This window comes from Manacus candei, unplaced genomic scaffold (genome assembly GCF_025592945.1).
Source record: "Manacus candei isolate 608988 ecotype Guabito, Panama unplaced genomic scaffold, ASM2559294v1 h1tg000015l, whole genome shotgun sequence".
Lineage (NCBI taxonomy): Eukaryota > Metazoa > Chordata > Aves > Passeriformes > Pipridae > Manacus > Manacus candei.
Window position 1 is genome coordinate 22,706,262 of NW_026138063.1, and position 26,939 is coordinate 22,733,200.

Consider the following 26,939-nt stretch of genomic DNA (forward strand, 5'->3'; position numbering starts at 1 on the left):
GTCTTGGCTGTGGTTTATTTCAGGTCCCTGAATGTACTAATTTATTCACAAATTGCAGTAGTGATCCTCAAAGCTCGACATCCTGACTCAGATGTGTGGGGGGAGTGTTCAGCCCCTTCTTGGTAGCACTTCCCCTTGTGCTCAGCAGTTCTGGTGTAGAAAGCCCTAATGTTTGCAATTCCTTAGAGAGGGCCATGGCTGTGTAACTATTTGAAATAGTGCCCACTGCTCGGTCTTGACATCTGAAGGTTGTCAGCTTTTCCTTATCTTAAAACAGGCTGTGCCTCAGCCCCGGTGCTGCCCCAGCTGGGAGCTGCACAGGTTGCTTCGGCTGCATTTCCCTTTGCATTTCCTCTCTCTGCCTTTAGTGAAGGGAAGAAGAAAAGAAAGAAAATACAGGGACATCTGAAAATGTGTCCAAGCATCTTGTTGGTCCTGCTGCTGATCTGCTGAGCTCTGCTGGCACGGGGGCTCAGCAGGAGGTTTAACCACGCCCGATTTCAGGTGCGTGGGGAAGTGGAAGGACACAATCGTTTCAGCCCCTGCAGCTCTGCTCTGTGTGTGTGGGGGGAGTCCTCGGGTCCCAAGGTCAGGTGAGATCAGGGTGAAGGTTCCTTAGTTCCTGTTGCCACGGGAAAATTGCAGTCCTGCAGCTCTTGATTTTCCCTTTTCCTCGTTTTTCTCCCCAGCGGAGCAGGCACTGCTGACTCGTGCTGCTTTGCACGTGCAGCTGGGTGAGCAGCCTGGGGCTGTGGGAGAAGGAGGTGGAAAAAGGCCTTCCAGTGGCTTTACTTTAATAGAATTGAGTCAGCTTCAGCTGACAAGTTTCAATAAGGAAACGAGCATTGTGGTTAGCTTTTGTTCAAATAGGTGCTGTTACCTGGGGCAGTAATTTGGTGCAGTGGACAGTAAGCACTTTTGGATGTACATTTATTTTGGAGTTGCAGCAATGTGCATTTTGAAATTAGCTTTGCAAAAAACTGACATTGGGAAATGAATTGCTTTCTAAATTGCTCTGGTTTGCTGGTAACTATTGAATTGGATAACAGTGTCATTAGGGTAGGCAGAAGTACTAGAAAGAAATTGTCTAGCTGTATCTCCCACCTAATTCCGTGTGACAATACTTAATTGTATTTACCTATAATTAATATATTACAATCCTTGATGCTCTGTCCTTTTATGCCTCATGTCACCATAGGTGGCTCTCAAAGGTCCTGGCAATCCCAGTTCTCTTTAGTGGTACATTAGTACCTGTCTGGAGCTCCTGATGTGCCCCAAGTGGATCTTAAGTCTGTGCTGGCAAGTGGAGGAGTTTGGTGAAAAGTCTGTTGCACTTATGGGTCTCTCTGAGAAGGGACAAAGACTTGCCTCAAGTCCTTCATCTCCTAGAGTGAGAACTCCAGGTAGTCCTTGGTCCCTGAGGGGTTTTGTTTAATGTTTCCCAGAGTAGAAGCAGAGTGGAGGAGTCACCAGCATTTCAGCCCCCACGGAGGGTGGGTTCAGCCTGTTTGGATGCTCTGATCACAGCGGATCTCTCCAGGATGCTCCTGTCACTGCCATGGCCACTGGCTGCAGGGGACAGCCTGTGGTGGCCAGGAAGTCTCACCCAAAGACCTCAGTGTGAACACAGTGGAGAGAAAGGGAAACAGCATGATCAGGCTCTTCCTGGGTCAGGCTTCAGGGTTTATCTGCGAGGATTTACGGTGACCGAATAACATTTTAGCCTCATGGGAGCATCCAAATAAATCCCTTTGCAAGATGGATTGGAGTAACTGGAGCACTTAGTTGTTGCATTGCAAGCTAAGCTTGCCACATGTGGGAAAGATATCTAAGAGTAATTGAGTGTTGCAGAAGTAGCAGCTTGTTTGTGGTGTTCTGTCTTTCAGCATAAGCCACCTGAGGTGACAGATGCATTGAAGTGACTGACTTTAAAAACTGCAGTTGGATGTTTGCCTGCTTTGCTGCTGTTTTCATTATTTTTAGGGATGTGACAAATGAGGACATGGAAAACAGAGGCTGCTGAGGCGACGTTGACTCTTCCCAGACAAAATCCCTGGTTTTTCAACAAACGGGGGAGTGCCTTTTCCAAATAACGAAGGGGGGGTTGGGAGGCAAGGGCAAACATGACTAGGGCACATCTTTCTGGGCTGCTTTATGACCATTATTTCTCATTTCCAAGCTGTGCTGTGTTTGTAGCTCCACTGCTGTACTGAGAGGGGCAGGCTCTTGCCTCTGAGCCAGGATGGGCACAAACAATGGGATGATAAGGAAGGTTTCAGTTTGTTAGGAATGCTGCTTCCCTGCTCTTGGATTTGTCATAGTGAGGAGGAATTGGCACAGTAATCCAGGGCTCTGAAGTACATCGTGCCCTTGGTACCCAGGCTGGCTGCTGGGGTGATTTCACACCTACACAATATCAGCTGAAGTTCTGTGATTGAGCCATGCGGGAATTTTACTGCACGGGTACAGATGTGAATTTTTATGAGATTCTCCCTGTTCTGCTTGAATGAGTGTTGTGGAGGATTTAAGATGCATCTGCTATTACCAAAAGATTGTCATCTGAGTTTCCTTGAGGTACTCTGCAGAAATGCCAAGTTCTGCAGATGAGGCATGTTTCAGTCACTCTCTTCTTGAATTTTTTTTTTGTCTCAGTAATATAATGTTTGTGCTAACTGGGATAAAAAAAATTTCCACAAGTGCTAAACATCTCCCATCTCAGATAAAGGTTGTCTTAGAGCATGTGAAAATATTTTTGAGTGCTCAAGCTCATATTTGATAAGTAGAATAACAAGGCACAGCTGCTTCTGCAGTGAAATCGGGAGTTTATCCTGACAGCTTGAAATGCAGCTCTGCCTGCCTCCCTCCCTCCACAGCTATTAGTATTGGCTCAAGCTGTGTAGCAACAACCAGGGGGATCGAATGCAGCTTGTCAGAGGCCAGCCCTTTTCTAGGGAGCTTTGCTTTTCCATACCAGCCTCCTAAAGGAGAAATTCCATTCTGAGATTTTTGGGTGAGGTAGTTCTGTGTTGCTCTCAGCTAAAAATAAGCCCCAAGAATTACAGGCTTTCAACCCATTAGCTCAGAAGAATCACCAGTGTTCACTGTTGCATCATTTTTGGCCGGCGCTCAGTGCACAATGACAAGTATTTATTCACCTAGAAGAGGAGGGAGAAAGCTCCGCGGGTTGTGGCTGCCATGAGGGTTGGAGTGCAACTGTTTCAGCTGAGAGCGGTTATACCTTCAGCAGTGCGTAACAGCCCAGAATAGTTTTTTAGGCTGAAGGAACCACATGGGGCTATTCTGCATCATGTACTAATATGGGTTTGGGGACTAAAAATAAACTGGTATTTTTAGCTGAAAAAAAGTTTGCCCCGAGCTCCTGATTTTTTCCATCAGGAAGAGTCAAAATACGAGCCATCCGCTGTCCTTTCTGTGTCAGCGGCAGCCGCTCCCCGGGGTGAGTCCCACGGCAGCGCATCCGCAGGACTCCCCCGGGGCCGGGGGGAGCGGCCCGGGCCCGGGCACGGAGTGCTCGGACCACGGCGGCTCCTCACACGGCTCCTGTGGCCTCTCAGGGCCCCGACAGAGCTGAACGGCCCCGCGGAGCCCGCACAGAGGGGGCGGCTGGGGCCGGGGCCACACCGCGCTGCTGAGGGGGCCGCGTGTGCGGGACAGCGGCGGGAGGGGACAGGGCCACGGACTGACAGGGCCACGGACACACAGGGCCATGGACTGACAGGGCCACGGACACACAGAGTCATTCAGGCTGGAAAAGCCCTCCCAGCCCATGGAGTCCACCCTGTGTCCCATCCCAACCTTGTCCCCCAGCCCAGAGCACTGCGTGCCACGTCCCGTCCTTCCTTGGACACCTCCAGGGATGGGGACTCCACCACCTCCCTGGGCAGCCCCTTCCAGTGCCCGACCACCCTTTCCAGGAAGAAATTCCTCCTCATGTCCAACCTGACCCTCCCCGGGCACAGCTGGAGGCCAATTCCCGTTGTCCCATCCTTTGTTCCCTGGGAGCAGAGCCCGACCTCCCCCCCTGGCTCCCCCCTCCTGTCAGGGACTTGCAGAGCCAGAAGGTCCCCCCTGAGCCTCCTTTGCTCCAGGCTGAGCCCCCCCAGCTCCCTCAGCCGCTCCTGCTGCTCCAGCCCCTTCCCAGCTCCGTTCCCTTCCCTGCACACGCTCCAGCCCCTCAGTGTCATTGCCGAACTGAGGGGCCCAGACCTGGACACAGCCCTCGAGGTGCCCCGGCAGTGCCAGCCCGGGGGGAGCCGGGCAGTGGTGCCGGGGGGCGCGGGGACCCCCGGCCCGGCCATGTCCCCGGGTCCCCTCAGGGCCGTGAGGGGCGGGGCTCGATGCTCCGGCAGGGGGCGCTGTAGGCCTGCCCCGGGGTGACGTCACGCGGGCGGTGGGCGGGGAGCGCGGCCGCTCATCCGGGTCCCGCGGCGGGGCCGGGGGGCGGGGCCCGGCGCTCACGTGACGCTGCGTGGCGGCGCACCCGCCATCTTGTGTTGTTGGGCTGAGGAGCCGCCGCGGCTGTGAGGGACCGTCCGCTCGGAGCGCAGGTACGGCCGCCCTGCTGGCCCGGCCCGGCCCCCCGCGCCCCGCCACACCCGCCCGACCGCCCGCCCCGAGGGAGCCCCCGCCCGCCGCGGCTGCCGCAGCCCCGAGGCGCCCCGCGGCCTAACCGGGAGGCGAGGCCGCCCCGGGGGGGGGGCGCGCCCTGAGGGGCCCCCTGCGCTTCCCGGGGGCTCCTGCGGGCCGAGCGGGGCTGCGGCCGGCGGGCCTTGCGCTCCCCGGGGCCTTATGCGAGCCGAGCGGGGCCGCGGCCGGCGGGCCCTGCGCTCCCCCGGGGCTCCGCGGGGCCTGTCAGGCGGCACCGTGTCCCCTCGCACTGACCCAGTGAACTCACCCGTCCCTGCCAGCCCGCCGCGGGGAGCCCCGCTCCGGCACCCCGGCCCTGTCAGGGGGCACAGCCCGGGGAACGTGGCAGCCCCGAGCCTCCCCCGCGGGCAGCGGGCGCCGGGAGCAGCCGTGACCGGCAGTGTTTGACTGGAGAGGCCTTGGCAGGCCGAAGGGACCATCGATCAGCATTGTGTGCCTTTGGTATTGATCCAAGACAAGTAGTTTCAGTGTCAACAGAGCTGTTTCCGCTCTTTTAGTCCCGTGTGGCTGCACTTTGAAGTGGGACAAGGTGTAGGCCAAAAGGAGGTGTTGCCAAGTAGTGCTTCTGGAATAAAACCCTACATTTTCCCCAGTAAGCTTCGGTTCAACGTTCGTGGTGTGCTGCTCTTACTGTAACTTCTGAGTGTCTGCCTGCTTGGGTGGGTGGGGAAGGAACTTCTGAACTCTCATTATATTCTTCTAACTTCTCGCTGCTCATTCTGTTTTCTTGCTTCAGGAGCTGACTTGGGCAAGTTCCTGGAAAGTACGTGTAATTTTTTTTTCCTTTTCCCATAACACTGCTGGTTGCTTTTGTTCTTAAGAAACTCTTTAATAAACACAAATTCATCTGCTGCTTTGTGAATGGAACATTTGGTTGATGCACAGTGTGATAATTGGGAACCTTTGTAAACAAAATTGGTTGCAGTTGTCAACAGCAGAAGCTTTGTTTTGATATTTTTAAGCTCTTGTTATTTGGTGTTGGCTGCAATAGATAATAAGAGCATTACTACTCTGAGGTGCTGGTTTTCTTGCCATTCCCTTGAATAAGCATCCTTTCAACAGTTGGCTGGTGCTGAGGTGAAAACGGGTCCCAGTCGATCCTGGGTGTGCCAACAGAAATGTTGGAGTGTCCCTTGCCCCTTCTGCACCTGTTTTGCTCCCCAGGTTCGTGTAGTTCTACAAGTCAGCTGGTGTCAGCAGATGTGTGTTGGTGTTAATTTCTCACTGAAGGTGTGTTTTATAAAAAAAAAATTAAAGATTCTGTTTACTAGTCCACTGGATTAAAGAGAAGGCAGAGATTTATTCCTGGAAGGGGGATGTCACCTCTTGTGCTGAGCCTTTGGTAGCCCCTTTCAGTGTGTGACAGTACTGAGTGTAAATCACGGGGTTTAATGTTTTTAAGAGCTGCTCAGGCCCTGGATACAGGAACATGCATGGGGGTACCTGGGCACTGTGTTTCTTTTGGGGCCTTTTGTGAATGGTTTCTTGACCCTGTCTTTTAATAAAAGAGCACAGAACTAAAATGCACAGTAGTCTTGTAGCAGGCATGATTTGTTTTGTAGGGTGCTTAGAAAAAATTCTGGTACCACAGCAAAAACTTGGACTCTTGCAGATCCTCTTTTCATTACAGGTGTTGGTCTTGAGGTAAAATATCATCAGGTGCTCCTATTAGCATTTTTTCTTGCCTTCTAAAACTTACAGGAAATTAAAAATATGATCTCTGTGAGGATGTGAGTGGGAAAAAAATGCTTGTAAATAGACAGTTGAGGCCTTTACAATTAATTTTTTCCCTACTGTTTTGTTCCTGGATTGAGGAAAAAATTTTGTTTGTAGAAGAGGAGTACTAAGAAGGTTTTGGGTGTTTCTAAGGAATTGAGACTAAGCACCATTGCATCTCTGCTGAGACCAGTTGTCTGAATGAAATTCTATCACAAACTGGAGTTCCTTGTACCCGAATATAAGAAAAAAATTGGCAGGTGTTTTAAGATCTGTAGGTACTTCATTAAAATAAAAACAGCTGTGCATGTCAGAGTCATCTGGAACACCTTGTTGGGGCAGCTGACTGGCTGAAGGGCTGTGCTGGTATTGATCCACCTGTCTGTGCTGAAAGATCTTTGTATTTAAACCTAGAAGGGAAACCCTGGTTCACAGTAGCTGCTGAAGATGACCTGGGCACGTGGACCATGGGCTGGGCCTTCCCCTCTGCCCCCTCTTTAAAGTAATTCAGGCCTTCAGCTCTTTGTTTATTAATTTATTTGAAATGCTAAGAATATGAAATTTGACTCTGCCTGCTTTTGTCTGATCTTGTAAGTTCAAGTAACTGTCACGTGTGTGTTGTTCTTTCATTGAGGTCTTTAAAATTCTTCCTTAGGGCTTTTTAAAGTATGGTACTAAGTCTGATTCAGGAAAAAAAAATCCCTTTCCTAGCATTTTCCCCTTATTTTTCTGTTTTTATTTTTTCCCCTCTCAGTGCTTCTGCTCAAAGATTAGTGGAGATAAGCTATATTTTATTCATGATTATAGACAGAGCTAAGGGGCAGAGCAATAAAATTTCTTTTTGTGGGCATAAAAGCACAGGCCTGATCTGCCTTCTCCTGCCTTCTCCTCTCTTGCTAGAGATTCATTGGGTGCTTTGGTAAGGAGAAACCCAACTCTTTGTTACTGGGGAAGCATTTGTGTTGAAAGGGACTTCTCTTTGTGTGGTTTTCTCATCAATTTATTTGAATTCAGGGAGTGACGTTTAAGCACTAGGTGTGTGAAATGCTGCAGGGGGATGGGGTTTGCTCTCAGGGGAACAAACTCAGTTTTCTGCCCAGCTTAGCTGCTCCTTTTCTCTTTTGCTATCAACTCCTGAACATTTGTTTGGTTGCACAAGTGATCTGGCTTGAAAATGGCCAGAACTGAGAAAACTTGGCAAGTTTGCTCCAGGTGCACCTGAGTTCTGGATGGAACTAAGAAGAGTGAAGTGCTCTAAGTGACAAGGTCTGTACAGCATTGGCCCTCTTGTGGTTGGTGTGTAGATATATATAACCATGCAGTTCACCATGGGGATGTTTAATACCATTACTTTTTCATGTTTAGCTCAACTGGGGGTTGTAGCAGGCTGAGGTCTCTGCGTGGCTTTGTCAGTAGCTGAGATTGCCACAGTGTGTTGGTTGCAAAATGTGTCCACTTCTCTGTTTTTGCAGAGGGAGGTTGGTCAGTCCATTTCCTCTAAAGGTGATTAAACATTGCGTGAATTCAGACACCGTGTGATGGTTTGATGTTGCGTGGGAAACTAAGCTGCAATTGAAATTTGTATGTCCTTCTTGCTTTTTTTCTTTTCTTTTTGTAATGGAAAGGATGCATAGAATTGTTTTGATGCATCCGAGGTTTTTGGCAAGTGTGAAATCGAAATGTGTGTTTTCAAGAGTCAGCCTGTTCTGTAATCCCTAAAGCTTGGAATACTTAGAAGCTGGATATGTAGACTCCAGGATTACAGAGAAAAGCAGAAGGAATACCAGGAGCTGTGTAGAGATTGTAACAGAGTCTGTAGGTCAATGAGAAATTCTGATGAACACTTAGAGAATTGTTTTAAAATACTGCTTTGTTGATGTGCCTTTTGGATCACTTGCTGTTTTTTGATTCCCTCAGCGAGTTATTAAAACTGTGTTATCACTTTCTCTCCTTTTGGCCATACATTGGAAAAAATCTAGGGAATCTAGAAAAATCCCCCTGCAGCATTTCACACTTGATGGCTTTAACAGTGGCTCTTGTATATGTAGTTTGGCATTGTGAAGAGATAAACAAGCTTACATATAACACCTTACAAAAATTGGCCAGAAAAATATTTTGGTGTTGTTAAATATTGTTCTTCTGGTGAAAGCAAGCGTGATGCATTGCCCTTTGGGAAGGCAGTGTTTGCTTGGGGGAACTCTGTCCTTTTTATTCAGCAGAGAAATACTTGTTTCGAGTCGTTGTTACAATGAAACACTTTAAAAAAAAAAATCTTCCTCCCGTCACTGACAACAACTGTAAACACTTGGCATCCTGTTGATAGTGTTTTATGATAAAGATACTGACTGTGTGAGTGGGGGATTCAGAGGCTGTGGATGTCCATGGGCAGGTCAGTTTGGGTAAAAACAGATGTGGTGTGTGTGTGGTGGTGGGTCAGTTCAGACTGGAAGGAGCAGAAGGAGAAGAAGAGCTTTGGGCACTAAGGAGGTGACTTGGGGTGAAGTTCTGTGGTGATGGATGGAGAGCTGAAGTCACGAGCCTTTAGCCTTGGTCAGAATGCTGTGTGGCAAGGAGTTGGTGTGGCTGGCAAGTGATGGGGTGTATAAATGGGTTTTTGAGCCATGTCTGTTAGAATCTGAGGATGGTTTAGCTGGAAGAGCCTTGGTGGTTGTCTGCTCCAGCCTCCTGCTCAAAGCAGGGCTGACGTCAGTGTTAGACTGTGTGTGATGGAAAGTGAGTGGGGCTCATCATGGAAGTAGCATATGGTAAGATTTTTAAGTAAAGGCATCTCATAACTTGATTTAATAAATGAGAGGCCCAGTTCAACTACCATTAAAGCCAGTGGAAGCTTTTACAATAGGCTTAGTTAATGCTGAATCATCTGTATATGTAATTTTCTCTGTTGCACTAAGCTTTAAGAGTACTAAGGCAGGACCAGACATCACAAGTCGATTTTGAAAGATATGGTTCTTACCTTAAAACAAGTGAATATCTTCAGCAATATTAACATGAAGAGAAGTGGTAAGCTATTAAAAAAAGTGTTGCAATTCATACATAGTAACCAGTTACCCTCTGTTTCCCTGGCTGACCAAGGTATGCAGTGTGATACACCTTGTAATTCTTTGTTAGGACCTTTGTCAGACACACTCTGTGTTGAATGTTTCCTGAAGTATAGGAGTACAGGCTCAGAACTGCATGAGTAGGAAACTTTAGGAAGGCGTGGGGGGAGACAATTCCCACAAAGCCCAAAGAAGCTCCTTTATGTCTATGACATGTAAAACAAAGCCCCAAGCCCCCACAAGAAGCCAGATTTGTTAATTCAGTGAATGTTTTCAGTGAGCACAGTCTGAACTGTGTTCTTCCACCCTGACTGTGTGTCTGGGCTGGATAATGTGTGTGAGGAGGGTGAGGGAGCTGCTGCAGCACCTCTGCGTGTGTAGCTTTGGGTGCATTCGCATTGCTGGCTGCTGACCTTGCTGGGGAGCAGGGAGGCAGACCAGGCATCCTGATCCCTAACATCTTGTGGAATGGCACAGACCAAATATTACTAAAATTATTATTATAAATATTACTAAAACTACCGGCAAGTTTTGGATGTACAAGGTACACAGATGTGGAAGTGATTTTTTCAGCTGGAAAACAAGAGTGCTGGCAGGATTTTGGGATAGGATTTGGAAGGAGAAGTGTTTGTGTTTCAGCCAGTGGCAAGGCCAAGGGTGTGGTTCCCTGACTCTGCTTGGAGCTTAATCGCTGGTGTCTGTGTTTGGCTGGAGACTGGGAATGAAGGTGGAGGTCACGCTGCCTTCTGGGGAGACCGGGAAAAGTGTTCCTGGCTGTCTGTGTGCAGGTGGAGCAAGGAGAGGGGAGCTCCCAACCTACCTCCAGCCACCAGGCTCACAGCAGGAGGTAGGAAAGGGAGAAAACATCTGGAGTTGTGGTACTTAACGTTCCTTTATTTCTTGGTTAGGTGTGTGGGTCTCCTTAGTCTCTGGTGTCATCCTCTCCTGGAGGGGATTCTGAGCCTCCCTGTGTTTGTCACCCTTGGCTGGAGTGCAGCCTTTTGGGAGCTGCAGTGCTCCCTGGAGCTTTACAGGGATCTGTGTGGAGTGAGCAGGGGAGTGGCAGCTTGGAGCTGCCATTTGAGGGAGTCACGGGCAATTTTTGACCAGAAACTGCCGAGAGATTGAAACACTTCTGCAATGGTTTGAGACAGGGAGGTTATAAGACTTGAGGAGATCTAAAAATGTAAGAGTAATAACAGAGGTGTGATTTCTGGAGAAGTGAACGGTTTGGACATTGTTCCCTTGGGAAAAACTTGGCGTGTGGGTAGATGGGCCTTGGAAAATCCACTGCCTTTATCAGGAATAAGGTTGGGCAAGCCAGAGGGGACTCCTGTGACTTGTCTGGCATCTTGTGTAATGTGACTAATGGATTTTTTTTCCTGACTCATTTTCTGTTTAAACTAGAACATACCTTTTAGAAAATTTAGTGTTGACCTGAAAACAACTCACTTTGCTGTTTATCCTCACATGTCCCTTCACTGAATAAACTTGAGTCTTCAGCCTTTTTAACCTGCACGATCATTTAAGACGGAGCAAAATACTTAATTTTTTTCTCAAAGCTTAATAAATAGAGCCTTAGTGTGGTGTTGGTGTTTCTTCTTGTCACTGTAAGTTGTATCTGTCATGTTCTATCAATTTTTGAACTCCTGATTTATCAGCTCTTTTGCCTCTTACAACAGAGCAGGACACAGTATCCCTTCAGTGACACAATTTGGTGTATATTTACTCTGTATTTCCTTATTCCTGTGTTAAGTGTTTCCTGTGAGCTCTTTTAGTCAATGTTGTATCATGTGCTTTTTTTCAGCTGATTAATGTCATAAATCTCAGCTTGGTTTCAGGACTGTGTTTTTCCAGAATAGTCCTGCATTAGTTGTGTATCACCTGTGTTTTCTGCTAGTGACTCTTCTGACCTGGCCTTATACAACCTGCTGTACTGGACCGAGGTGAATAATTCATGATGGCACCATTGATGATGTGTCATTCCCATTATTTACCATGTCCATGTTTTCATCCTTAGGTTTTAGGAGTTTTGTGGGCCAGTGCTACAGACTCTGTAGAAGTAGGAGAAAGCTTCTTAACGTGGTTTTGTGAATTTTATTCCTTCTGAGAATGGGTGGTTGTGTATTCTTTGGAAGAGGGGATTAAAAGAAAAAGTATCTTGTGATGATTTGAGACCTTTCATGTGGTTCTGAATGATTTTGTCCTTTTTAGAGTTCTATTGAATTGGAATGTCCTGCTGAAATTAAAATTTATTTCACCTACTTGCTGGGGCAATGAAATTTCTACCCTTACAAAAGTATATTTTGATTGACTGCCTTCCATAAATCCGTGTTGTCTGGCCATAATTATGTCAGAGTCCTTTAATCAGTGTTGTCTGCTTTAGCCAGTGATTAATATCAGACAGGCAGGTAGGGGAGCCACCTGAGTCATCCTGTTTACCACTGTGCTTAAAAAGTGGCTTGCTTGCATACAGTTATGGATCTTCTTTAATATTTCAGGAATTAGAGAAAATCAGCATTAATTATTCAGTCAACCTGTTAATTTTTTTTAAAAACACAGCTGCTGGCACTGCCATCAGCCAGCTAGAGTAGCTGCCTGTGGAATGTTTTCTTGCTTGAGGAAGGTGAGCTTTTGTCATCCTGCTGTAATGTTGCTGTTGCATGGTGGAACACTGCTGTTCAATTCCTGTCCCATCTTTATTTAAGGAGAACCCAGTTCCGTGCACTTCAGCCTGCTTAGGTTAGATCTCTGTTGTGTTCTTTGGTTCTCAAAGTTTCAGCCAATTTATAGGTTTAAAAGGCTGTTTCAAACCTGCAGTAGTGACAGTACTACCTTGGAAGGAAAGGATATTTTTCTTCCTAAACACCTCCAATCAAAGAGTAGACAATTTCAAAATAAAATAGCTGTGTATAGGAAGGATCAGTGATATACCTTTTTTTCCCAAGGTTTAGGTTTCCAAAGTTAATAAAAACCCTAAGCACACAGCAGCCCCAAAGCTATAAATTGCAGTGACAGTCCAAATCTTTAATTTTTTTTCTGTCTGTAGGAAAGATTAGATGGGCAGACCTGAATGCAGCCACTGCCTAGACTCAACTTGGAATGCTGAGAATCAGTGCATCTCTATCTGGAGCAGCAGAACAGACAGATTGCCAAGTGGTGCAAGCTGACAGAGTTCTGTAATGGAAATGTAGGAATTTAACATTGCCTGAAAATCTTAATTCTGGTGCCTGTCAGTAAGGGATAAATCTTAAAATGGCATTTTTTGGTATATTCTGAAGTTGAGCAAGGTCTGGTACAACATGGTAGTTTAGGACTTTCAGAGTCTCTGAAAACAGCTTTTTGCCTGGATATTTATTAGCTAGCTATATGTTTTAAAATACCAGAGCTTGTGGGCAAAGTGTGCCACAGTAATTATAGACCTCCAACTGAAACATCTTGTGCATTTTAATGCACAAATCTGGCCGGTAGAATCAAGTTCCAACTTGTGTCTGTAGCAGATGTTTCTGAGAGCTTTAATAGATTTGTCAGGTACTAAGTAGCAAGCTTGAAAAATAATGTCAAAAACTGCAAGCTTGGTAAAGTAACCATTTTACCTGCAGTGAACCAATGAAAGGAGTGTTGCTGATAGCAACTTGTGCATCTATATTACCTGGTAATTGTGAGTGAAAGCCACTTAAGGGCTTAATGTTATTGGATTACATTTTATGTCTGCTCGGAGGATGGACTTCTGATTTTCAAAGTGCTAAACAGCTGACAAAACACAGGGGTGGTTTTTCTCTTGCTGGTCCACAGGTTGATGGTGGGGTTGGTGTGATTTCTTCTCTTTTCAGCCCTGCATGCTGACAGCAGGTTGGTGGGATCACCCCAGGAGAATGGGGTCCCAGTTCAGTTTATGAAGCAATTCCATTTTCCCCCCAGATATGCAGGAAAACTGCAGCCATTTGTAGGGTTGCACTGGCACCTTGATCAAGGATTGACCTGATTTGTAGAAGACTTTGGGGAAAATGTTCCTCTTGGGTGGACTGGTGGGAAGCACTGGGCAGCCTTCTTGGCCAAGCAGAGCTGTTACCTGGCCAGGATCAAAGCAGTGCCTCAGTTTCTCCCTTCAGCTTGAGTCTGTCCCTGTGTGCTCTGCCCAGATCACATCTGTGGCTTGGGGATTCCACCACTGATAGCCATTTATTTGTGGAAAACCCTGATTCACAAAACCAGCAGTTCAGAAAGGGGCTTTTCATTAGTTATGTTATTTTTGCAATTTGCAAATACATGTTATTTTTGCGATCCTTGATTAATAAGGAGGCAGCATTGATAAAAAAGACCAAAATCAACGTTTCAATTATTAATACTGAAGTTCAAAATGTAAAAAAATTATCTAGATGATAAAGATGTGATAAATTCATGCCTTTTCCTTGGCCAAAATGGCTGAATTCATGACCTGCTCATTCATTCCCTTCCCTTAATTTCTGCTCCTTTTTTCTTGCTCCACCCTGACTCTTTGCTCTCGTGAAGGGAGTGCTGCCTGGTCCACCCTGACTGGCCTTTCCAGTTGGTGCAGCTTCTCCTCTGCACCAGCCAGGTGCATTGAGCAGGCCCTGTGGAGGTTCCTCTCCCCTTTTCCCTGCTGTGGGAACCAGGAGAAGCAGCACATGGTTCCTGCTTTCCCTGTCTCCTCTGCTCTGACACAGCTCAGTGTATTCCTCTGGCACACTTGCTGTCTCAGCTTTCCTGAGTCTTTTCCCTGCTCTCTGCCTTCCTCCTCCCAAGTCCCTGCCCATTCCCAGAGTGCCTCTTTTTTCCAATGGTTTTCTCTCAGCTTTGCCTCTAATTTCTTTTTCATGTGTGTTTTATTTCTGGGTAACGTTGCCTATTAAATCCACCTGTTAAACCTCTTCAAATCATCTGCACATCTGGGGTTTATTCTGTTTTGGGGGTCTTTGGGGGCCTGTTCAGTTACAGTTTCACTCACTTAGAGGTGTCTCATTTCAAAATCCTTACAGTCAGAACTTGTAGGGAGGCAGTAACCTACCTCAATGCAATACAGAAGGAGGAAGCCAGCAAAGAGTTCTCAAAATGAGTGTGGTGACCAAAGTGAGGGACAGGGAAAACTGTTTTGCAGCTCACTGGGATGATACTGGAAGGCTTTGAGTATTGTAGGTACTCGAGTGCTTCGGAGTCTGGCAGAGAAAGATGACACAGCATCCTTGGTTTTTTGGGAAGGGAATGCAGAGGCTGAAGAGGGTGGGGCCCAGTGGGTCCAACCCCAGTAAATGGCTCAGTTGTTACTGGTTTTTAGTGCTTTGCCCTTATGTCTGATGCTTTTCAACTGTGTTTTGGTGGCAGTCTAACATTCAGTGCCAGCCCTTTTGGTATGACTTGTTACTAAGCTAGCTTTGATGTTAGGAGCTAAAGATCCCAGGTTCCCTGGTGATCCTCATGGGCTGATCTGGAAACTCTCCACCCCTCCAGCAGCAGGATTACAGGCACTGCAGGAAGTGCAGGGGCAGAGCCATCCACTTAAGGCTTCTAGGAATTGTTTTAGAGGCTTGTCTCTGCCAGAGTGTGCACGATGGTTTGCTAGAATTGACCTGCAATATTGTCACAAGTGGCTGCTTTGTCTTCTTTGGGTACCTCACCCTGTATTATGATTGGAAGAATAATAAGTGATGCACAGGGAACGCTGTAATGAGCTGTCACTTGCTTCAAAAAGGCAACTCAGACCAAAATCATCTCAAACTGGGCCTGTAAGAATAGCTGGGTGTTTTTGTATTAGCTTTTGGAGCAGGTAGTGGGGATAATTCCATTTCATTGTATAGGGTTATTGTGAAAATAAAAATACTAAGGTTTATATATAAATTACATTGTGTATGGAAAAAAATGGGTATTCCATGTAGTAAAAATCCATAAGCCAGATGTTGGTTGGTAGGTTTAGGCTGCAGGGAGTTCTATAACTGTTTGTAATCTTATGCCCAAAAGATTTGGGTAAAATGTGTTCTAGTGGTTTTAGCATGTTTGGTTTTAGCATGTTTTGTCATTTTGTCACTTTGAGGGTCTTGATTTATTTTCTTTAACTTTAGTATCATTACTTCTGTAACATGTATATAAGAAAAAAGTGTTTCCTTTGTTTGGTTAAGGAATAAAGTTCTGATACAGCAGAGTTCCCTCCCTCCCATCTGTCCTGGATGGGTTCTTCAAGTCTGATCAACCAGTGTCTGTAGGTAATGCTTCAAATCCTTTTTTCTTTGGGCTTTGCCTACAGTGTGTTTGATTTTTGAAGAGCCAAACCTCCTTCCTCTGCAGGTTTGGGTTTTGCTGCTGCTGGAAGGAAAGAGGGGCTGTATTTATGGCTGCAAAAGACACTTCTCTAGAGCTTCCTGGGCTGGACTTGGCTCTGACAGAAAAAACTTTGTAGCCTTCCCTTAGTCTTGTCCCTTCCCTCCTGTGTGGCTTTCTCTACTCTTGTCCATACACTCTGCATATGTAGGAACATACCTTTGCTGTGTCTGCAGGACCTTGGCTGATAGGAATGAAAGTAGCTCAAATCTTAAGTTAGGCTTTTTTTTTGGCCTAATAAAACTAAGAATGAGAGAAATGCTGTCATTTGCCTGCAGATTTTTGGAGGATGTCATAGCATTGGATGTACTCAGGCTTTAGAAGGCTTATTTTTCAAGAATGAGCAGTGGAAATTTCTTGAATACTCTGCCACTCAGCTGGCAAATCTGTCTTGCTGTAATTCTAGTAGGTTTTTATCCTCTTGTAATTGTCAGGAAGCAGCAATTCTGTTAATTAAGCATTACTGTTCTTACAGAAGGGGATTATACATCAAGTTCTCAGTGTTTGTACAAATTATTTCCTCAGACACACTGATCCAGAGTTCTGTTTGATCTGTTAAAAGAGGGATTTAGGGAAGAGATCTTGATGCAGTTGCTCCTATATTAGTAAATTAATTATGTTGGAGAATGAAATGGATTCCTTAAAAAAAAATTTCCATGTCAATTTTTTTTTCACTTCTTTGCATGACCAGATGTGCTTTTCTCTTGTGAATTAATTTATGAAGGACTGTATCAATCCAGCTATTTTCATTGTAAACAATTTTATTTTTCAGGTTCACACTTTTTAAGAAAAGAGGAATAGAACAGGAAAAAAATGGCAGCAGAAACTCAGACACTTAACTTTGGGCCTGAATGGTAAGTTTTGTCTGGTTTGTGAGACTCCAGAACCTCGTCTAAAATGAATTTCTGTCCTTTGGAACAGAACTGATTATAAGACTGAATGGGATATGATATGTTTGTTGTTCCATCCTGCTTCACCTCAGTCCCTGGCCTGGGGTTGAAGGCAATGTTGTAAGATTAGTCTTCACTTTGTGTATGAAATGGGTTGGGTTTTATGTTACATTAAGGCATGATATTTACATTGCTACCAAGTAGAATAATGTGTATGATCCCAGAGGTGTGCACAGGGTGACTGAAGATGTGCTTGTTTGGTCTTTCCATGTGCTACATGTTAATAAGAAAGTTCTTAAACTCTCCTCACTGGACTTAAATCTGTAGCTAAGCAAGCTTTTTCTTTTTTCACTGTTCAAAAAACCTAACCCCTGTATGGAACATGATGAAAGTGAGTTTTGTGTCATAGTATCCTGCATGTGTGCACTGCAAGTGTCAGGAAAAATGAGCTGCTGCATTAAAGGGAATCCCTGATGTCCTGTCATTTTGTCAGCTGTTAGTTTTCAGCTTGTCTGACATGCATTGTCCTGGTTTTTGCTAAGGGATGGTTGCACAGGTGTGATTATTCATTATTTGTTCCAGTCTCTCGTTGAAGTGTTGGTGGCTTCAGTTACAAACAAGGCTTGTGGGTGGTGTGGTTTCTGGAGAGGGATGTGATCCTGGGGGTGTGGAGTGGGCCTGGGAAACATAACTGCTGCACAGCATGTGGGGAGACTTACTGGAATAACATCTTCACTTCTGCTGACACACTTCTCTGCACAATGCCCAGAAATTGGAGAGGATTCAGCCAAGAAGGAAGACATGATTTGCGGGCTGGGAAACAATGAGAGCTCAGTCTATTTTGTTAGATGGAAAGGAGGTTAAAGAATGACTCTATCACTGTCTATAAATACACCCACCAGGAAGAGATGTTGTGCTGGAGTGCTCCTCAGTGTAAGAGACAGACATGATTAGATTCTTGATGGATGGGAGCCAAAGTTATATTAAAAAGAAGGGGGAAGACAACTCTAAAAAAAGCACATTTTAACAGTAGCTCGATTGCTGTGTCATAGTGAAGGGACTTCAGTCTCCATTTAGTTTAAAAACCAGATTAGACTGTGTATGGAATATGTATTATACTTGAGTGAGTTACTAGATTTTTACAGGAATGATGGAATATAAGGTTTATAATTGTTGCTTTGGGTTGCAGTGCAGTCGTGTCTGTCACACAAGCTGCTGTATCACTTCACAGTGAAACTCTGGGCCACGTTTGGTCTGCATTGATCAAACACTGAACATTGCACTGAGCCATCTAATCCTTGGAATAATTCTTCCCCAGGCATGTTTTGTTTGGAAGTGGTGTGTAAAGGACCTGCCACGGGGTGGCACCAAACTAAAAAAATAAGATCAACATTTGACTTGCAAATTGCTTTTTCCTTTCTGTTTAAAGAACAATAAAGCAAATCAAAGCATGCTTCAATAATTAGGTGAAAGGTAACCTCTGAATCACTGTTACAGTTTAGAGCACCTTCCTTTCCGTGGATTTCTCAGTTGTTGAGAAGAGGTTTTGTTGTTTACTTTTCTAAGATGCACATTAAGGAAAAAGTAGGAAAATGGTCAGGGTTCTGTTTCTTGACACATACATCCTTTTGTGAAACATTCTTCAAAAAAAAATTCCTAAAAATATAGAATATTTGTGAAGCTGAGGAAATGACTGTATGAAGGGAGACTAATGTACTTGCAGGGTGGGAATCACATACAATGGTAAGATGTTATGTGCAAGAAGTCCATTAACTTGCCTGTATGGGATGGGAGCAAATGTAATTGCATATTTATCCGTTACCATAAGTTAGACTACTGCTGGAAATGTCTCTGAAATAGTGGCACTGTATTTTGTGCATCTTTTTTATTGATACCCCAAGCTAAATGATATATGCACTCTAAAAAAACCCCAACAAACAAACCATTAATTTTAATTTCTGGAAAAGGTTTTGTAGTAAAGAAGCATTCCAGAGACACAAGAAGAAAACCCATTGCAAAATTTACTGTGCTGTAGTGTTAAACTTTGCCAAACAGCTGAATAAACTCGTGGTTAATGTTTGCTGCACTGTCCTCAGCATGGTAAGAATTTTTCTTGTCCAAAAGAAGATGTTGCCATGAATATCTGTGGAAGATGGACAACTGATTTGTGTGCAGGCAGTGCAAGCAGCTCAGGCAAGGCTTTAGGGGTGCAGTAACTTGCTATATGTTCAACATAAGAGTTTTCCTGGGCCAGTTCAGTTCCTTGCTGTGCTCCTGGGAATGTTTTTTCTCTCTGTCCTGGCTGTGGGTGAAATGAGGGAAGCTCTTCACCGCTGGAGCACCGAGGTTGAGTTTTGAACCGAAGCTGTGGCTCGTCTTTCCTTTGCACGTTGTTTGTTGTGCCTGTGCAGGGGGGGTGGCCCAGTGGCGCGGGGGGGTGGCCCAGTGGCCCAGGGGGTGGTGGCACCCCCTCAGTCAGTGCCATGGCTTGTCTCTGTTGCAGGCTGCGAGCCCTGTCCAGCGGTGGGAGCGTGACATCCCCTCCGCTGTCTCCGGCCCTGCCCAAGTACAAACTAGCAGACTATCGCTACGGGAGAGAAGAAATGCTGGCACTTTTTCTAAAGGATAACAAGGTGAGCAGGGAAAGGCCTCATGGGTGTGCTCCTAGTGAGCCTTGAGATCAGGAATACTGGTTTGTGTTTTGGGATTGTGGGCAGAGAAATCATGTGTCCCTTGGCATCCCCGACTGAAGAGGTCTGATTTGGTGGGGGGGGGTTGTGTGTGTGTGTACTTATTTGATCCCACTTTTACTGCATTCATTATGTTTGATTCTTTTTTTGCCTCTTTAGGGGCAACTTCCTGTACCCTGGAGAACAAAAAACCTGATTGCCATATTCAGTCCCACTGCCACAGATGACTGAGGGTTAAAGTCTCCTTGCAGCTGTGCATATTTGCTTGCCTCAGTAGGATTTTATTTATGTAGGGCGTAATAGTTATTTGATTCAGCTACAAAGTCAGGCAATAAATCATGTTAGCAGATCATCTGAAAACGGCAATGGATCCACATTTATCCCAAATTAAGGCTGTTCGTTCTGGCAGGTAACTGGCCCAATGAGAGCAGTCCTCAGGTATTCCCTTCTCTGGGAATCAGGACACAAATACAATCAGGCACATGGAATGCATTAGGACAGTGTAGAAAGTCAAGAACTTCCTCCTGGTTTCATTTCAAACAAGGCTCTCAGTGGTGTAAAAGATGATGTAAAATTTCAGAGGTCCTTTCAGGCAACATTCTGCATTTGTAAACCTTGGGTTTTCCTGCAGCTGGTGACAGAGGTTGGTTTGTTGTTGAAGCAGCGTGCAGTGCCTTGGGAATCTCAATCCCTCATGTGAGGGAGGGGCTGCAAGAAATGGTGTCAGGTTGTGCCCTGAGCTTGGCACAGGGCTGTGCACACCCAGCTCTGTGTTCCTGCCCTGCCATGGCCCTGCTGACACTCCGTGCTGGGAGCCCTGTGCTGCTTCCACAGGGGCACTGAGTGTCAGGGGTGTTTGTGAGCCTGTGAAGTGTGTTCTCCTGAAAGTCCTGCTCTGACATGCAGAACTGTCCTGCTCAGCCTTGGGAGCTGTGATTTAAACCTTGGTGCTGTGCTGGAATAAGCCAGCCAGCCAGAGGCTCACTGTGCTAGAGCAGGTGCTGCTGAGGCCTCTGCACTTGTGACTGATCCAGAACAACCTTGGAATATCCTGTGTCACAGGAAGTTCCCCATCCTTAGGAGTGGTCCAAAAGAAGATTTTCTCCCTGTATGTTTGCCAGAAAGGCATTATCATTACACTGAGTCTTGCTTTTGATACCCAGGTGTTTCCAGAGGGCTGAGAAATTCTAGTTATCTTGACAGTCGTTCTAGTTAACTACTCAGGGCAACGTTTTTAAGCTGTGTCTTGTACCCTGTCCTTTTTCACTGGGTCATCTTCAACTTTGCTTCATCTTCAGCCAGCAAAGATTGCTTTTCTGATTAAAAGATACATTGACTGAAAGCAGGAAAGCTTCTGCTAGCATGTGCCCAAATGAAAATATAAAAAGTCTTTAGTATTCTGAACTAAATGTTTTTGAAACAGATTTCTGTTGGCATAATTAGACCTCACTTGGCTGTAATTGCAGCTTCTTGTCCAGATTCTCAAGGTCACATCTGCTGATGGAGCTTCTGATTCAAAATTAGTGTTAAAGTTTATTTTGATTTAAATCATCAGTGTTCTCTAGCTAATTTATACATATAGTTTTGTTTTACTTGGGTTTTTTGTTTGTGGTTTTTTACTCTCCTTGTTGGTTGTAAATTGGACTTGCTGACTTTAAATCAAATACAGCCTTTGTGCTGTGTGTGGTAGTTTTGCTGAATAAAAGTCTGGCTATAAAGTGCATTGGAGTTAAAGCAATAGTTTTTAATTTACCAAATGAAATTTCACTTGGTTCAGGTTTGAGCTGCAGTGCTGTGTAATTTTGTATTCTGATGTCTGTGAACTTGTGTGTGGGGGTTCTTTGGAAATCTATAAGAATTTTTTTTCTGGGGGTGGTAAATTTGCAGTTCCACCCACCCCTGGTAAATGTTATGGGAAGCACTGGTGCACTGGGTGGATGGACACAGAGCTGGCAGGATAACATTTCTTGTGAATCAACGTCTGTGGCATCATCCCTGAAGTGGAAATACTTGGATATAGTAGAAAGCTCTTTTCCTTTGATACAGATACCTTCAGACCTTCTGGATAAGGAATTTCTGCCTATTTTACAAGAGGAGCCCCTGCCACCACTGGCACTTGTACCTTTTACAGAAGAAGAACAGGTTGGTATCCTTTTTTTTGTTTATGTTAAATCTTTAGATTGTCAGTAGTGTAAAGACAAAATGAAGAGTATACCATAAAACAACAAAATGAAGAGTAACCATAAAATTTGAGATTTGGAGAATTTGGAGAAAGAAATTATGAAAGCACGGTGTCAGCATAAAGTTTAAATTCTGTTCATGCTCAATTGTTGTCTTAAATTTGAACAGATATTTTGTCATGCAGTGTTCTGTGGATGTCAGCTTGTTAAATCCAGGATCACCATCTGGGAAATGTTACCTATTTTTTGAGTATGTGCCATTTTCAGAACAGTAAAATTTTCTCCAGGTTTTAGATCACCTTCTCTTTTGTAATCATAGAGTCCTAGAAGTGTCTAAGTTCTGTAGCTTCAACTTTGTGCCCTTTGGACAACTGGTGAACTTTTTTGACTGTTAGCATTTTTTAGAAGGATCCAGTGCTCTTAATGACTCCATACACAGGCAATTGCTTGATTATCTCCTTTGGTCTCCATAGGTATGTGGTTGATTGGTGAACAAGATAAGAGTGAGAACAGGCAGTCCATAAAGATGCCATTTCAAAGATGACTGATCTGGGTAGTTGAAAAACCCTGGATTTAAATGGCATTCCTAGTGCAGAAAGCTGCCTGCCCTGCTCTGGACAGTGCCTCTGACGTTTGACTCTGGATTGATTCCCTCTTTATGGCTGTCAGAACTTTTGATTTTGAAGCTGCTCTCCAATTTGTCATGTTTCTTAGCACTTACTCCATAATACTGTTGTTTGGTTATTTTGTTACTTTTCTAATAGAAAGCTGAGTATCTTTACTGGCTTGAGCACTTTGATTTTTGCAGGGGTGGGTAGTGTTACTATTAATTTAAGATATAAGAGCACCCTCCTTCCTTTGCTCCGTGCTGTTGTGTTCTTGAATTCTTCATTTCATTTTGTGCCTGGGTGTTCTTGTATATCCTCTTCACCTCTTCTGGAATTCCTCCCTCTTCAGAGTTGATTCATATTTCTTGTATCTCTGTAGGATGCTGTCCTTTGACACGAGGTGCTGATGGTTTAGTTTGTAATCAGCAGTTGTATTTGAGTTCACATGGATACATTGTAAGCACTTCATGTCATGTCACAGTTAGACTAAAAAGGGAGCTGAGATTGAGAGGGTGCTTTTATGGGAAGTCTTAGCCCAGCTCCTGTTCTTGAGCAGGAACAAGAAATGCTCAGCCAGACATAGAGTAGCACAGCAGAAGAGTGAACCTCGGTGTAAATACCCTGACAGATTTGTTTGCTGCAGCACAGTGGAGTCCTTCAGAGAGCACTGCAGGCCTTTGGCTGTTCAGGGGGACACCCACTTTTGGAGGTTGTTGGTGTACTCTGGGAGGACTAATACGAGTTCAGGGCTGTGGTATTGAAAGTGTGCTGAGTGGCCTCTTGGCACAGACAAGATGGGAAGTGCTGCTGAGCTTCAGGGATAGGTGGTCCTCTGCTGCAGTGCCCAGTGTTTCACCGGTCTTGAAAAGTCCTGAGGAGTTGGTGTGCCCTGTGTCACTGCTCTCTCCTGCTCCTTTTCACCTGTAATCATACAGGAACCTTTAGGCACCTTAACAGTTCTCCACAATCTCCACAAAAATCTTAATCTGAAAGAAGAGGTCCATATTCCCTTTTTAATAAATTTCCATTAATGCTTTCTGGGGACCCAGAGGACGAGAACAATCTGGTTTTCTATGTCCATTTTCCCCTCTCCATGGCTGATTTGAGATACCAGGGGAATGCCATGATTTAAGCTACTAGAAATTCCTGGTGTTTGTTCCCATGACATAATAAACATCATTTATCATCAAGAATCATGTTCAGAAGTGATCGTGAGGTGAATATTAATGGATTTGCTGCCAGTCCTGGTACAGGGCAGTTCTTACCGCTAAGATTGATAAAAGATAGTTTAAAAGTCCCTTTTTACCCCCTCTGTGAATACTTAAAATAGAATTATTGTCTCAGAGCTTGGGGGGCAGAGATTTGGGAGTCCTGATTAGAGCAGGGGTACTTTGGGTAGGGTGCAGGTGAAGCTGTTAGCATTTCTCTGTCAGGCTTTTGCTCTGGGCCTGGATTCAGAGCAGTTCTTGCAGTCCCAGCACCCGCTGGCATTGCAGCTGTGTGTGTGCTGTGGCTGGAAGAACTTGTCTCAGGCTGATGGAAAGATGTGTTATCTGGGTGTGGGTGGTGGGTTATGGCACTCTGTGAATTTAAGCTTTAATTTGTTTAGTCCTGTAGAATTTAACTAGCGGATACTTGGGGTTACAGTATTCCCTCTTACAGGTCCTGGGTCTGCTTTGGATGGAGTTGCTGGTTCTTTTTATGTAGAATGTTTCTTTAGTGATAATAGAGTTGCTGAGCTAACCTAGAGCTCAACTGATTGACCTTGTAGTAGGTTTTGTTATATAATATCACAGATTTGTCTGAGATCTGTTTCCATGGAAGTGTCTGAAGAAAAGAAGGTTTCTGTGGATGGCTTTAACAGAACTTTCCACCATGGACCACTGGCACTGTGGAGCACGGGTTCCTTTGCCTTTCTGCCCAGCCCCTTTATTCCTGTTTGTAACAGGGAAGAATTCAGTGGTTTTAGTCTTATCTGCCCGTGGAGTAGGGGAGGCTCAAACTCTTGCTGATTGTGATGGAGTTCCTGACATCTGTTTCTTAAAGGCTTCTTCCATTTGCTCCTAAAGCATTAACTGAGCCCCTGTTTTGGGGCAGCTTTGCTCTCTGGTGTGCATTGTCAGGGATGGGCATTGAAGGAATACACTGATCAGTAGGAGGGTGGGATTTGCTGTTTTGATTTTTTATTGCTTCCTGTGATCTCTCCATGTGGGTTGTTGTCACTGTGCACAGGAGGATCTCACCCTTTGCCACAGGAGGAGGGGGAATTGGCTCTGAGTTCAGACAGAAATGGCAAAGTTAAAGAACATTTGGAAAAGGGAGATAACTATTTTGTCCTTACTGGAAGAATTAAGGCATAAAAAATAAGGAATCTCCTATGCAAGACAATGAATCTGATAAGTAGCTTAAAGATGGTTTTGTAGGGAAATATTCCCTTCTTCATAAAAAAGCAGAAGTATCAACAGCAGGAAAGGTGGTGATTTGTTTCCAGGCAAATGGAGGTGGTTCCTTTTGACTTGCTGATGAAATGGTTGCTTTAAACTTCAAGAGCTGGCTGGGAAAATAGTCAGATTTACTGGAGGCTGACCTTGCTATTTTGCCGTGCATGACTGCATTTTTTCTTTCCCCTCAAGTCTTCTTAGTTACCAATTCTCTCTTGAAGGAAGATCTACTTTTCTAGGAAGCACATACCAAGCAGTTTCTGAAATGGGTTAAAACTCCTTCAAATGCCTGTTGGCTCTGATGTTAGCCATTTAGATTTTAAATAGTATGTAATTGCTTGTCTCATTGTTCTCTGAAGACCTTCAAAGTCATAGTAATTCAGATGAGTTGATGTAAGCACTTGCCTGCTTTAAGTGTAACAGCTGTTTGGAGTCCTTTGCATTCTAATTATTTAAAACTGGCAGTCAGAAAGTGTGTGTGAATCCAGGTTTGCTTGCTAATGTTTCTGAACTTGCTCCTGAATCTTTTGGCCCAGTTTTCCAACTATTTGTGTTCAGAGAATGGGGCCAGAGTTGGTTATAATTATCCATTCTTTATTGAAATAGCTTTTTCTTTAGCAATTAATATGAAAATAAAATTGAATTTTACTGGTGTTTATTGCCTTATTAAAAGGAGTATCACTTAGATTTCAGAAGTCTTAAGTACACTTAGTTTTCCCCAAAGCATATTACTCCTGTGACATATTTAGAGAGGGGGGAAGAAAGGCTTATTTCTGCAGAGAATACTGGTAAATATAACTTTATCCAAGTTCTGTTACTCTTTACATGTTTCTGCTTCGCCAAAGAATGAAGTTTAGAACTGCCATTAATTCATGGTGTCAGGTGTAGGCAAGTGCCAGTCTCTTTTTGGAGCAGAATGTCTGTGTTCAGTCTGTGTTCCAATTAAGTAATGGGAACATCATCTGCCAAAGGAGTAGGTGCTCCACTGCTGCCTTTAGAGCAATGTTAAGTGAGTAACTCGGGAGCACTGATGTCCACCACATCCTTTCAGAGATGCTCCTGTGCCCGGGGAATCCTTTTCCTTACTGGTGTCAGTCCTATGGGCTTGTGCTGAGCACGGGGAAAGCAAAGCCGGGGTTAGGCTGAGTTTAGGCTGACGATAAGTGCTTGTGGTTTCGGTGTGTGTGTGACTGACCCTGCCCTGTCTCCACAGAGGAATTTCTCGATGTCTGTAAACAGTGCTGCCGTCCTGCGGCTGACGGGACGCGGAGGAGGAACGGTGGTGGGGGCTCCTCGAGGTCGAAGTTCCTCTCGAGGTCGAGGTGAGCTGCCAGTGGGATGTGCTGCGCTGTACACAGGTGATCCAGGCTAAAGCTGCTCAGGGCTGTTCGTGGAGCTTGGCTAGAGCCAGCTTGTCTCATGCCTGCTTTCTTTTCCCTTAAAGCTTTGAAACCTTCCCAGTAAGGTGGTGGTAGAGCCCTCGTGTGCTTCGGGGTGGTTCTGCACACCTCAGTGCACATCTGGGACCTGTGGTACATGTGCTACAGGCCTTTGTCAGGGTGGTGGGTGGGGAGAGCAAAAGGGAAAGGTGGTTTTTATAGAATCATAGAATCGATTGGGTTGGAAAAGACCTCCGAGATCATCGAGTCCAACCCTTGGTCCAAATCCAGTCCATTTACTAGATCATGGCACTCAGGGCCATGTCCAATCTGCGTTTAAAAATCTCCAGGGATGGTGAATCCACCACCTCTCTGGGCAGCCCATTCCAATGCCTGATTACTCTCTCTGTAAAGAATTTTCTCCTGATATCCAACTTAAATTTCCCCTGGCAGAGCTTAAGCCCGTGCCCCCTTGTCCTATTGCTGAGTGCCTGAGAGAAGAGACCAACCCCCACCTGGCTTTGAGGTGGAATATGAAATAGTTTGGTTCAGAATTGTTGGAAATAACTTTATTAAAGCTCTAAAACCAATTTATAAGGAAAGGGGAGAAAAATGCACAAATATGTTTACAATGTCAAGGTTGTAGTAGATGGTGTTCAGTATTCTGAAAAATCATCTTCATTTGTTAACATCCTGAGCATAAACAGGAGAAGGTTAATGGGAAGACATAATTGAATTTGGGAGAAATTTGAGTCTTGCCAATTATAGTGCCTTGCTGTAGTTGATGTCTCATCCAGGATCACTTCAAACATTTGCTAATGAATTGAGAAAATGTCCTCAAGCCATATTCCCTAGTTTAAACCAAACTGTTAAATCCAGGGTTTATCTTATCTCTTTCGATGTGCATACTTCTGTGAACACTTTTTTTTTTGAGCTTTATATGTAAATATGATGAGTTGCATTTATAATAGTAAG

The 26,939-nt window shown here is 44.9% G+C and overlaps 1 protein-coding gene across 12 annotated transcripts in view; it reads left to right on the top strand.

Moving 5' to 3' along the window:
• The first annotated feature begins 4,462 nt into the window (after window positions 1-4,462).
• The window catches only part of GIGYF2 (GRB10 interacting GYF protein 2), a 79,294-nt gene continuing 56,817 nt past the window's right edge, over window positions 4,463-26,939 (top strand). For 6 of the 12 annotated variants that reach the window (XM_051782350.1, XM_051782353.1, XM_051782356.1 and 3 more), the window contains exons 1-5: window positions 4,463-4,568; window positions 16,549-16,630; window positions 19,170-19,299; window positions 21,403-21,498; window positions 25,799-25,943. In XM_051782350.1, coding sequence (XP_051638310.1) covers window positions 16,590-16,630; window positions 19,170-19,299; window positions 21,403-21,498; window positions 25,799-25,943 — 412 coding nt within the window. In that variant the 5' untranslated portion in view covers window positions 4,463-4,568; window positions 16,549-16,589. Of the gene's footprint in view, window positions 4,569-4,762; window positions 5,261-5,404; window positions 5,432-16,548; window positions 16,631-19,169; window positions 19,300-21,402; window positions 21,499-25,798; window positions 25,944-26,939 lie in introns of those variants that run through there. The other 6 variants (XM_051782355.1, XM_051782358.1, XM_051782362.1 and 3 more) reach the window with 3 other exon arrangements.